At 40.6% G+C, this 12355-nt stretch overlaps 2 protein-coding genes across 3 annotated transcripts; both read right to left on the bottom strand.

Annotated features, from left to right (window-relative positions):
* Positions 1–1878: 1878 nt before the first annotated feature.
* atf4a (activating transcription factor 4a) lies at positions 1879–6420 on the bottom strand. 2 transcript variants are annotated; one of them, XM_084932013.1, is made up of 4 exons: positions 6254–6420; positions 5142–5303; positions 4572–4886; positions 1879–3598 (listed from the first exon to the last, which is right to left on the bottom strand). In XM_084932013.1, the coding sequence occupies exons 2-4, from the start codon at positions 5188–5190 to the stop codon at positions 2631–2633; spliced, it is 1332 nt and encodes a 443-aa protein (XP_084788139.1). In that variant the 5' UTR covers positions 5191–5303; positions 6254–6420; the 3' UTR covers positions 1879–2630. The 2 variants fall into 2 exon arrangements, with proteins under 2 accessions (XP_084788139.1, XP_084788138.1); XM_084932012.1 differs by having other exon boundaries at positions 1879–3601.
* A 1495-nt stretch (positions 6421–7915) lies between these two features.
* Positions 7916–12096, bottom strand: LOC146386002 (apolipoprotein L6-like). Its single transcript, XM_084930033.1, has 9 exons — positions 12033–12096; positions 11340–11459; positions 11128–11220; positions 10763–10855; positions 10632–10671; positions 10487–10538; positions 9153–9282; positions 8885–9073; positions 7916–8563 (listed from the first exon to the last, which is right to left on the bottom strand). The coding sequence occupies exons 1-9, from the start codon at positions 12039–12041 to the stop codon at positions 8141–8143; spliced, it is 1149 nt and encodes a 382-aa protein (XP_084786159.1). The 5' UTR covers positions 12042–12096; the 3' UTR covers positions 7916–8140.
* Positions 12097–12355: the final 259 nt, after the last annotated feature.

Consider the following 12355-nt stretch of genomic DNA (forward strand, 5'->3'; position numbering starts at 1 on the left):
GGTTGTGGGTTGTGATGCTTAGATTTGAGTTGTCAAATTGATTTGGTTCTAGTTTTTAAGTTTTAAATACACTGCTTTGTTTCTGTACTAGTTAATCCACCTGCATGCAGAAGCTCTTTAACTGAAATGATATTTTAATGCTAAATTTTAATTATTGTTGTCCACCGTTCATTTTGAAATTTACCATTAAGCAAAGAGACACAACGAACAGGGAAAACACATTATTGTTATGTTTTGATAAGTGACACTTATTTACCAATGCCAGTGTGTGGGCTCAAATTTGGGCATAAAAATGTGAATTCAGTTTATTATTTGTCTCATAAATAAAAATAAAATGTAACTAGAAAAGTATTCATACTCTGATGGTACAGGTTTGCCTAACTTCATTAAATATGCAAAGGTTACTGTAGACAGAAAAGCGCTGATTCTGAGCGACTCAGTGGGAAGCACTGATAGATGTTTTAAGAATGACTCTATAACAGCCTACAACAGCGACATAAAGGCCCTTTGAAAGTTTTCAGGTAAAAGCCTAACTGTAACAATTAAACACATCAGAGAGCAAATCCTTAACAAGGACTGCAGGGTCCACATAATCCCAAAGCAGATCTTTTTCCTCATCTCTTTTCTTGTCTTTCCTTCCAGCGTAGCCACTCTTCTTATCGCTATCTTCGCAGGAGGGCAAGGCCTTGCTACTGAGGAATCTGTTAAGGAGGAGTGTGCATGTGTGCGTCTGTGTGTGCGCCTGAGGGGTTTTACTGACAAGACTAAATTTACACAGCTGGTCAACACAAGTCAGCACACTGAGTTGGCTTTAAACCACACACACTTTACACCGACTTAACTGTAAGTTCAAATACTAATTCATGCTTAACACACAAGGTATGATCAAATTAAAAAGTTTCCAAATGTGGCCCCTAACACACACACACTCTTTTGGAACAAACTGTGCAAACCCCCCCCCCCGAGTCACTCTGACACCATGCCTGGGGCGTGTTGTCTAGTTTCACACTTACAAGGACTTTCCCATACAACCTTGGCCCATCTGTTTCTTTCTCTGTTCTTGTCTCATTTCCAGATAGAAAAGCTGCTTTTGCAGCTCCAGATGGTGACACGAGTTTCAGTTTTTGTGATTAAACTTATTTAGCAGGTTAAGTCAAGGGAAGGTTGCACACACTCACTCTTTGTATAAAGCAATTTTTACCTCTGCTCAAACATGGGGTTTATGTTGAACACGATGCATCGTGGCCTTCAACTGATAAAATGTGTTGCCCTCACTCTTCTTCACATATTTCTACTGAGTAGTAAACCAGCCAGACTTCTTTAACACAATAACATTAAGAGGAACTCTGACTAACACAGAATATGTAAATACTACTGTAACGCAGCTCTGTGGAAAGAGATTTGCTTTCATTCCAAAGGTTTGAGTCATTAGCAGATCTGGTCTGTGACAAGGCAATACAAACCAGGTATGGTACAAATGTACCCAGAAAGGAAAATTTCTAAATATACATTTGTGCACAACTTTTACCAATACAAGGCACCATGTTTATTAATAACAACAGTCACTTTCATAACCTTGAGTTATAAGTTCAAGTCCTAGTCTCTGGCTTAGTAATCGATCCTTACACGACTAATTTTTCATCGTCTCATTGCCTTCTGCAAATGACTCAGCATTTTTATAAACATAAATACAAAGGATCTGTGTTAAGATTTTATTTTTGTCACTGAAACTGGTTCATCTTAAAAATCTCATTTTTTTCTACCCAATGTGTGTTTTACAGTCTGTCGTATCAATTTTCCAGAAAAGCCTGACAGACTTAACTATCAAATGTACTCAAAAATAAATAAATTTAAAAAAGACACAGATTATCACTGGAGTACTGATAGATATTTAATAGAAAAAAAGACCAGCAAAGCATTTTTTACAAGCCAAACACCAGTGCTAGGAGACAGAGCTACCAAAGATGTGCTAAGATTTTATCCAGCATTAAATAATAATAAAAAAAATAAAAAACAAAAAAAAAGGGAAAAATACCCACAATCTGCAAGCAAATGAGGAGAAACTATATACATAAAAGTGAGTCGAGTGTAATATCACGGATTCATAAGTAGGCTGAGGCCCCTTACTGGAAGTCAAGATGTTAAGAAGAAGGTCAAAATAGGGTTGCATGGGGTTAGAAGGTAGTAGGAACGGGGTAGAAGTGGTGTTTAATTTTACTGACTAAATGTATTTAAGCCCATTCGACGTCTGGTGATGAAGTGGTGCTGGAGCAAGGGGATCTCTGTCAATGAGTTACAGGTCTACAACAATACCAGGAGCTACGGTGACTCGTGCTTTGCATGCCTAGTCTACAAAGACAAACTTACACCCTGTTTTTTGTACCAGGAATAAGACAGGGGACTGAGAGACAAGCATGTACAGATGCTTCACCTCACAAACTCCCAGCCCCCTAATCTACACTACTATAACTTCTATACGAGTTTGACTTTTTATCTGGCTATTCATTCTATTCCACCAAGTGGCAGGTTTCACGCGCAGCTCTTTTACAATTTTCTTCAATTACTAGTTTGGATTCCCTTTAAGCATGTGATCACTGAAGCAGGAACACCACTCTCTCACTACTTTCTTTTTAAGCCACTGAGTTGGTCTTTACACGGCGGTGCTTTCGAACCTCTTCCATCAGGTCCTTGAGGTACTGGATCTCTCGGCTGATGGACTCTGCTTTTTCCGCCAGCTCGTGGTTCTTCTTCTCCAGCTCTTCGCACTCTTTGTGCAGCTCCTCCTGCTCAACCCTTTTCTTCTGCCGATAACGTGTGGCTGCTGTCTTGTTCTGTTCCATTTTCTTGAGCTTCTTCTCCACCCCTCTGGGAGCACCAGACACTGATTTGACCTTGGAGGTCTTGGGAGAGGTGGAAGCTTCAGATTTGGAGTAGGGTTTGGTCCTAGAGGAACCAGCTGCAGGGGGTGGGGTAGGAAGAGGAGAAGGAAGGCGCACCGGAGAACCAATGACTGACTCAATGCCAGAGTCACTGTCGCATTCGCTTGGTGGAGAGGTTTTAACAGCTTGATCGGGGAGAGATACGAGGGAGGGCTCTTCTTTGTTTGAGAGAACCACCACAAAGTGACCAGAGGTGGGGATGGAGAGAACAATGGGGGTCGACTGAACGCTTCCACTGGGGTCTGGGATGATTGTGAGGGATGTGGTCTGCTTGTCAGCATCTAGGACATCTACTTCGCTTCCCAGCTCCAATGTGTAGACTGGAGATGGGGGAGATGGAGAGGGAGGTTCAGATTTAACCTCATGAGCAGGAGCAACATCCATCTTCTTGGCCTCAGCTGCCACAGGGAGAGGGAGCTCCAGAGGGGGACTGGGAATGTCGGGCAGAGGCAAACTCAGCTCAAGGCTGCTGTGTGGGACGGGGATGTTTGTGTTAAAGGGATCTAGATCCAAATCCATGGAGGAGTCCAGGGAAGCCAGGAGATCTTCAGGGGAGCTGGGAGACTCATCAGAGGAGCAGGATCCAATGAAAGACTCCAAGTCAAATTCACTCAGGTCGATTTTCTCTGACATCCAGTCCATGCCGGCAAAAGCATCATCTGCTGACAAATATTATTCATTAATACTCGCAATAAACAGTTCAGAAATTTGGATCATTATTCTTACAGTGAATCATTTCCATGCAATACTCCATAAAGCTACTTATTTGTTAAATACCAGGGTTGTGAAGTGTACTGGATCAATTTTTACAACCTATAAAAAAGCCGTATGACAATATCAACACTATGTGGGTTATAGTCACGTTACTACATATGACAGAAAAAACAATGGGCAGATGTGAATTACTGATGTGGTTACACGGTGAAAGCTGCCGTTTAAAATATTGACCCAAGATACAATATCCCAAAATATTATGAGAGCTGCTGGCTGCAAGCATCAACAAAACGTACAGTGTTTATTTTTTATACATCAAATTTTCTTGAAATGTTGTGATGATGTTTTGAGACTTTATAACCCAACCGTATTCAACACATGACCTCAGGCGTAAATTTGATGTCTCCCTCGTCTCACAAATACTCAAGTGAGACTAAATCCATAAAACAAGGAATTTTACACCTTCAACTGATGCCAGGAAGAACAAAAGGCTAAATGTGTCATTTCACAATGACGTCTAACAAAACCAGTTTGAGCCGGTCATTACAGCACAACTCTGAGCCACACCCGCCACTCACAAACCAATAAATATTTGTTGCCCTACAAACATCCAGGTTTCTCACCCACAGTCTTAACGTCAGGTCTCAGCCTGCAAGCAAACCTCGAATACTTAACTGACAGCGGGCCTCTCCTCTGAAATACTCACAGCACAAGAAATACTCCCAACTTCACAGTCTAATGAGAGTGGAAGATGTAGTTTGGTCCTAAACATACTCCAATTAGTAATCTCCCATCATTTCTTTTATTTGGTTTCTAATCAGCTCAACAAGTAGTCAAATTATTTTCTTTTGAAAAATAATTGTTAAAATTTAGGACTTGCCCCCTGCTCATTAAACATGTATTTTAAGGCACTCTCACCTTTGCCATCATCTGCTCCAACATGGGCGTCGAGCAGGTCGCCGGCACCCAGCCAAGAGAGGGACAGCGAGTCCGCTCCGGCCTTGGTTCCCAGGAACGAGGAACAATGGGTGGGAGGGGGAGAGGGAGATGGGGAGGACAAAGACAGTGGGGAGAAAGACATAGTCTGATAAGGGGACGAGGAGGATGGATAAGTGGACAAAGAAAGGGAGGGCGAAGCTGGCGCCTTCCCCTCTAGGGAGGAGGGAGAAAGAGCTTCTTCTTCATCTTGGTCCAGAAGGGGCCCCATGGGGTCAGCCATCAGAAAGGAGGGCCCTGAGAACAAAAGATCAGCCCGTCAATTTCCAATTTTGGGCATCCAAATCATACAATCTGTCATTCATCCAATAACTCACTAAAACATCTAACCCATCTACAGATAATTCCATGCTGACCATATGGAACTGTATTTCATTGGCTTTAGAATTGTTGGGAATGGTATTATCATTACCAAATGTTATGCAAACAAAGCAGCACATTCAGCAGTGTTTGTACTAGTGCTCTGGCAATGTGTGTCATCACAACACACACCTAAGTACAGGGCCTCCACGTCCTCCAGGGCTAGCTGGGAGAGGGTCATGGCTGCTGCTGGTCAGTGGTAGCCGTGAAAAGGGGTACAAGAACAAAGGTGAGTCGAGAAGTCCAGGTATGCTGTCGACGGCAGCAAAGCTGAAGGTGGTTGCCGGGAGAGACCTGGTTGGAGGGGAGAAAACAGAAATCATGTTAATGGGAGAAAAATAAGGAATATAAGCAAATGTAAGTGTTGATTCACATGGAAACTAAAATGAAGTGACACATTTTATTGCAGGAAGTTGTGAAACGATATATTCAAACTTTATGAAAATTCAATGTTTGGCAGGGCCAAGTTTATTTGTAAATGCAAAGTTTCCCCAGAGCAGGTGTACTTCCTGAAACAAGCATTGTGCAGACAATGTAGGCTTCTTTGGTGGCGTGTACTAGGGTCATTAAAGGAGTTGACATCCCCATTATGGGGGAGGGGGGGGGGTTGTATCTAATTTTGGCTAATCCGTTCCCCTTACGCGTCAAAGCTGTATTGATGGGAAACTCCGCCCTCCACCGGGGGGATAACTTTGCCTAATTTGGTCATGCATTGGCTGGTAACTCCACCCACGCCTATGAGTCATGGCGGAGATGTGGGAGGGCAAACCGCCATTTTCACAACAGAGCCATCTGCGTGAGGCGGGGAACGAGCTAAAAACCCACAGCGCGCGCCATTTTGGACGCCACGTTGCCAATGTGAAACGTATACAAAACACTAAAAATGTTTATAGTATCACACTGACAACAGTGTCGCAGCCATGGAAAAAATTACAACTTCAAATGAGACGTCTGAAATGTTTCTAGTGCCCAAACGACGGCTCGTTAGCATGCTTCACAACACAAAGTAAGGCGCCGGCTCGGTCTACTTCAGCTGGTATACTGTAATTTGACACCTTAGCTCCAAACAAGGAACTAGGAATTAAAACACACTTAAAAAGTTGTTTTTTTTTACAAAAACAAATAGCCTTGATCAACAAGTTTAATAGCCAGTAACACATTCTAGTTGACAGGTTGGTTACTACAGGAAGTGGCTATATTTTTTTTCTCTTTAGAAGACTGCAAACATAAAAAAAGTTACTTACGCCATTTTGCCAGAAAAAGCCAGTGCACTTAGCCGTTGCACTGCCGGTTTGTTGCCGCTGCAAGGTTAGCTGCCGCACGCCTCTACACTGCCATTTTGGCCCGCTAGAGCTACTATGCGCAAAGTGTGTTTACTTTAGGAGCTGTAGGAACGAAGAGCAGGTAGCGTCGTCGCGTGGGGATTATATAAGACCGAAGTACTGCTGCGTATATCACTCCGCACCCAGCGCGAGGGCGTTTGTTCACTGTGAAACCAGCAGCGCGAGTGGGAGGTCTTCACAACAGTATTTATAACGTCAACAAAAGCGTGGCCACTCGACTATGCTGGTTAACTTAAACAAACGAGCCTTTTTTGTGAGTGCGATCCCTCCGCCTGACTCATGTTTATAACTGGTTGGATGAATCATTTCTTTTGCAACGGACAAAGTAGATCCACAGGCTGCTGTGACGTAAAATATAGGTCAAATCCAGGATGTAAACATTGAGTATTGAGTATTTTATGGGTCTTTAGCTGTTTTACTGTTTGTAAAAAAAACCCCATCCAAATCGCATTCTTGCAATAATATTCACTGTACTGGAGCGAAGATGTCTATTGTTTTAACTGGCCGACAGTTAATTTAGATCACAACGTGTCCCATTTTATATTTTATTTACATACAGACGGACATGATTCACTGCTTATGTCTAACACATGTAGGGTCACACCCTTGTCATTTTGAGCAGTCTTTCTCTGGTCAAACAAGCCTGGTAACTATTATTTGGACTGAACAAGACTGTGCAGACTGCAGAGCGAGGAGTCTCACTTCATACATTTCATCATAATTATTTTTTTTCACCCTACATGAAGGTTTAATGTGGTTGGGATGGTTTTGTAAAGAGAAGATATTATTTTAGATGACTGTCAAAGTAGTCAGCGAGGTAAATAAAAGGCTGATTGTCACTCAAATGCACTGTTCCTTTTTTCAAACCGAAGATAAAGATGGTGTTGAAGCCAAATATTAGAGCAGCCCACTAAAACCCAAAATTGGCATCTGAATGAAATCTTCAGTATTGTTTGTAGATACACTTGTTAGAGCCAGTCATAGTGTAATAAGCAAGTAATGACAATAAAGCAAACATAGATAAAACAACCTCCATCCATAGTTGAAATAGGGGTGGAAACATCAAACTTGTTCTGCAGACAGTACTGAAAGATTCAAGCTGCAGGACAGTGACTCTGAAAGTACACCTGGATCTGGTTTGTGCTTCTCCAAAACCAGTGTCTTTTGCTATGTTTTTTGTTGTCGTTTTAATCTCACTGAGATATAGTTTGACTACATTTCAGGTCTGGTACCTGAGTAGGTTTATGGAGAACATTTAAAATGTTTCATTTTGAGCTTTCAGTTAACAACCACTCACATTTTTGTGTCAATTGTTTTTAAATGTTATACGTAAAACTATACCACATATAAAGTCAAGCTAGGAAGGTCAAAAGTTTATGTATTTTAAAAATGTGTACTCAGCATCAGCTGAAACATTTTAAAAGAAGGACTACACTGCCCCCTGGTGGATGGCGTCAGTCTTTATTTAGTAGTCTTTTTTAAAAATGTCATTGGATTCAGTTTAACACCTAGCTTAAGCTGTTAACTCATCTTGACCGGAAAAACCAGCTAAAGTAAGGGAGGTTAACACAATCTCAGTTTTATACAGCATTAATAACCACATGCCATTTAAAAGAAACTGCTTGAAGTTACAATTCCTAAAGTTGCACCAAAAGCTTTGTTCTGTTTTCAAACCTGTTGCCAAAGAGGTAATATATATATCGATCAATAAACTTTAGTAAAAGCTGAAAATTAACATTAAAAGACAACCCCAAAGCAAAAGATATTCAAGTGGAGAAAAATACCCTCCTAACAATACTTTTCAAACAGTTCTTTGATTTTGATGAACTCATCCAGTCCTTTCTGGAGATCCACTATCAAGGAGCGGAGTTTCTTTGCCAACTTTGACTCAAAGCCCTTCTTCACCTTGGTTCCATCTTTTCCTTTGGTGAAGTACATATCCATGCCGAGGGCGAAGCCTTCTATCATCCCAGATGCCTTAGAGTTTGCCTCCAAGGCTGTGGCACATGCACCTCCTTGACCACAGAACTCCAGCACCTTGGAGGCCCTCTCTGACTTCACCTTGGTCCTCTCAAGCATGATGACACCATGCTGCCTCAGCTGCTCTATGCCCTCATTAACATAAAACAATTTCTCCTGAATGCCCTTGCTGAGGGACTCATAGTCAGTAAAGATCTTCTCAATTTTCTTCTGGTCCTGGTTGCATTTCACCTGGAAAAACATGCTTCACAATCAGTTCAATACCAGAAATTTAGATAACTAGTGGTAGTTTCCAGTTAGTACCATTTTTTAAAATTGTGATAACATAAAAACAGGGCTTTTGATCTCGAGAGACTTTATATTGTAAAAGAAGACATTCAGCATTTTAGATTGAAGTCCTGGAACTCCAACAGTCCCCTATGACAGCAAACACTTAGACAGTGGGGAGAAGTGTTCTTGGCCAAGATCACTGGAGTGTGAAAGTGATAAAGAAAAGCTGCATGTGGCTTTAACAGCAGAATTTAATGAAGCCTGTGCCTTAAAGACCATCACCTTATTTGCGATGGCTGCTGATGCACCAGTAACACCGCCAGCTGCAGCCACGCCGACCCCGACAGCAGTTAGTGCCAGCGAGGCTCCCAGCGTGAACGGGGACAGGATCACCCCAGCAGCTGCTGCCACACCTCCTGCTACAGTTGTAGCGCCTCCTGTGATGCCAGCGATTTTTGTCCCCTTTGAAACCTGAAAAAGAAAATGATTTAAAAGGAAACCCATGGACACAGATGTACATATATCCATAAATATATCCACACCTTCTTACCTTATCCAAGTTGTCAGCGATGGAGCCAAGCTCGTCAATTTTTTCTTGCAGCCCGCCTTGACACCCAGATGTCGTCGAGATGTAAGAATTGAAAGCTTTATAAAGATGTTCAGCTTTAACTTCTATGACCCTAGAATGTGTTATAAAAACTTTATTAATTCACCTTTAATATCGACAAAACCATTTGCATTTTAAACACACTTATTCATGATCCGCAGATAACAGACTGTAATAACTTTGGTGATTCTCTGACTTTTTCTAAATTAGGAAAAGCACTGCATTTATCACAGATGTCATACCACACACTGCACTTTAATGTACAATCTAAGTCTTCATTTGCTTCACGAGCTGCTTCTTTTGTTCATGGTAGATTATTTGGTGAAACACGTGTGTCATGACTGCCTGCTGTGAGTATATCTTTTCTTAAGCAGGTCACTTAGTTTTACGTGTTTCATACTATTAAGATTTGTTTTGTATTAAAAGTCTGCTTTTGTTTAGGTTTTTTTCTCTACAGAAGTATTTGGACCAGATGGAAAGCAACACTCAGGACACTATTTGACAATGTCTGTTGTGTAAAAAAAATCAGTGTGAATCTGCGTGTCGTTAATCATTTGAAGCAGGAGGCATGTAATGAAATTACAGGAAAGACTCCTCCAAACAGCTCAAATCGACAACTAACCTCAGATGTCTTTAGCCACATCATTCTGATGAATCTCATTTAGAAAAAATAAATACTTAAAAAAAAAAAAAAAAACTCTGAACATCTAATGTTTGGTTACTAAGGCAAATAAAATGTTCTTTGTCCATGTTTATGGAACTTATTCCTGTTTAGCTTGTTTAACTTACTTTTAGAAAGTGAAACTAATGCTTAACAATAATGCATTCATATGTAACTAGATTAGAGGTATGAGAGTTGCGAGCATAGCCTTTTTTCTTAAAGACATTCTTTATGAAAAAAGGCTATGTGAATGGCTGGGAAGTAAAGTTAGGCCTGAACTTAAACACATGCAATCAGCCAATCAGCTGTATGGTATAAAAGAAGTGCTGTAGTCAAAGGAGTGCACGAGTAGGTTCATGACAGTACTGTCAGTCTGTCCACCCTCTGTTAAAGACTGAAGTACAATGATGTCTGAAGAGAGGAAAAACTTTACATTTGTGTGATGTGTCTGCATGTCACTGAATTGAATTGAGCTGCATTGAAGTGAATGTGCATTGAGGAATCCAAACACATATTTCAGGTAAAAAATAATCCAAAGACAAACTTGGTGCCAACAAACAGTCATTTTAACTATAGCTATTGTTCCCACATGTAAAAGCATGGATGAAAAACTTACACTTTTTCTGGCACTCCTCTAAGTTGGAGCTCACTGGACAGAGTTTTCCAGGCTAGAAGCAAATGACACTACAGTTCAGCAACAACAGGATACCACAAAAAACAACATCCAATTGAAATCTTTTCAAGCTGGATTTTTTACTCACATGTTGACTCTTTGTAGGAGTTTGACAGACTCTCAGCATCCTAATTAAAGAGAGATGATTTAAAGTGACTACAACATGACAAAACAATCACTTGATATCAATTTAATGCTGTGTTTATTTTAAGTAATTACCAGGTCTTCATTTTCATCATCAAGCTGCAGCCGATGGGGTTTAGAAGGCAGTGGAGGGGGTTCATCTTTATCCTTAAAACACTGATCCAGCATCTTAGAAAAAGAGAAACAATCCATGTTTATTAGATCAACCTCGAACATGGTAATCCTGTTTGAACTGTGCACATACTTTATGTGTTATCTTACATGACAGAGAGTTTGATCAGAGACACCAGTTTCAGATTCTTTGAATGCACATGTCTGACCTTTGTACTGCTGCAATTCAACTGCTTTCAGATAAACTACATTTCTGTGACACATTAAAAGCATTCATTGTGTGAGTAGATGTGGACAGAAAAAAAACATTAGATATAGACCAGCGGTACCTTTATTTTTTCCACAAAAACTTCATTTCCTGTTGAACTCTTTCTAACAGTCCACTTCTTTGGTGCCACTGGTGGTGGACTCGAGCAGATGTCCTGAGTTTATAATAGAGAAAAAATTCACCAAATAATTAAAAATGAATAGAATGCAACCATATATGTTTATATATAGCCACTGCTTAAACTTCTGAGAGTGTAGGCGACTGAACCCAAACCTCTCCAGATTTCGTGGGAGACAGGGGAACACTTTTTCCTGGATCATCAAGACTGATTGGAAGGGAGATTTGCTTCCTTGGCAGGGGAGTCGGACGTGGCGAGGGAGTCGGAAGCTTTGGCTGGAGAAAAGAGGGAGCATAATTGAAGGTGCTGCCACAATGTGACAAAGATAGTTATGTAACACAGAATAAGTTTATCAAAGTAGAACTGTGGTCTACAATTTCAATGGCCCCCTCCCTGAACCTACTTTTAGAGACCATGAGTGCATGTTCATGATACAACATTGAGTCAAATCTAGTGATCTATACATTTTTACAGTGAAATTTGCCTCAAGATTTCTAAGGAACTACAAATCTGAACACATTATATTTCAATTCAGAGTCAGCTTGCAGAGCTGAAATTCAAGACAACCAAACTGTTAATCTACCTGGTCAAGCCCGCCAAACAAGGCTGCTTACATCTCTGAAGCTAACACGCCCATTGTGGACTGGTTTCACTTTTGCTTTGAGTGCAAATCTAATCTAATTCAAATTTTTTAATGATTCTGCCAACAAAACCTTTGCAGTTCTTTTGAAATATGTTGGAACAAATTCCAGACAGGTAGGATATTTTGACCAAAACAATATGCATGGCAGTTTGAGTAAAAGTTGTTGTCGTCTGAACTTAAATAAAATTCTATTTAAATTTCTTACCTGTGGCATTGTGTAACATTGCCTGCTGTCTCTGTGTCACTACAGGATGCTGCACTTTGGCTGGTTGATCCACTAAATGAATGCTCATCACAAAAACCAAACAGATTGCATGACTGTGACTGAAACGTCACGGCATGGTATCCATTCATCTTTTTTCATTCACTTCTGTTGTTGGACTGGAAAATGTTGTTTTTAGGATAACAACACCTGCCACTTGTCGCAAGAAATATTAAAAGAAATCATTTAAAGGAACACTTTAGGAATACTGTGATGAATAAATAACAATTTTCTTTCACCACCTTTTTAAGACTTAGACATGAAGT

Source organism: Perissodus microlepis, chromosome 6 (assembly GCF_051167445.1).
Source record: "Perissodus microlepis isolate ML-2025 ecotype Zambia chromosome 6, ASM5116744v1, whole genome shotgun sequence".
Classification (NCBI taxonomy): Eukaryota; Metazoa; Chordata; class Actinopteri; order Cichliformes; family Cichlidae; genus Perissodus; species Perissodus microlepis.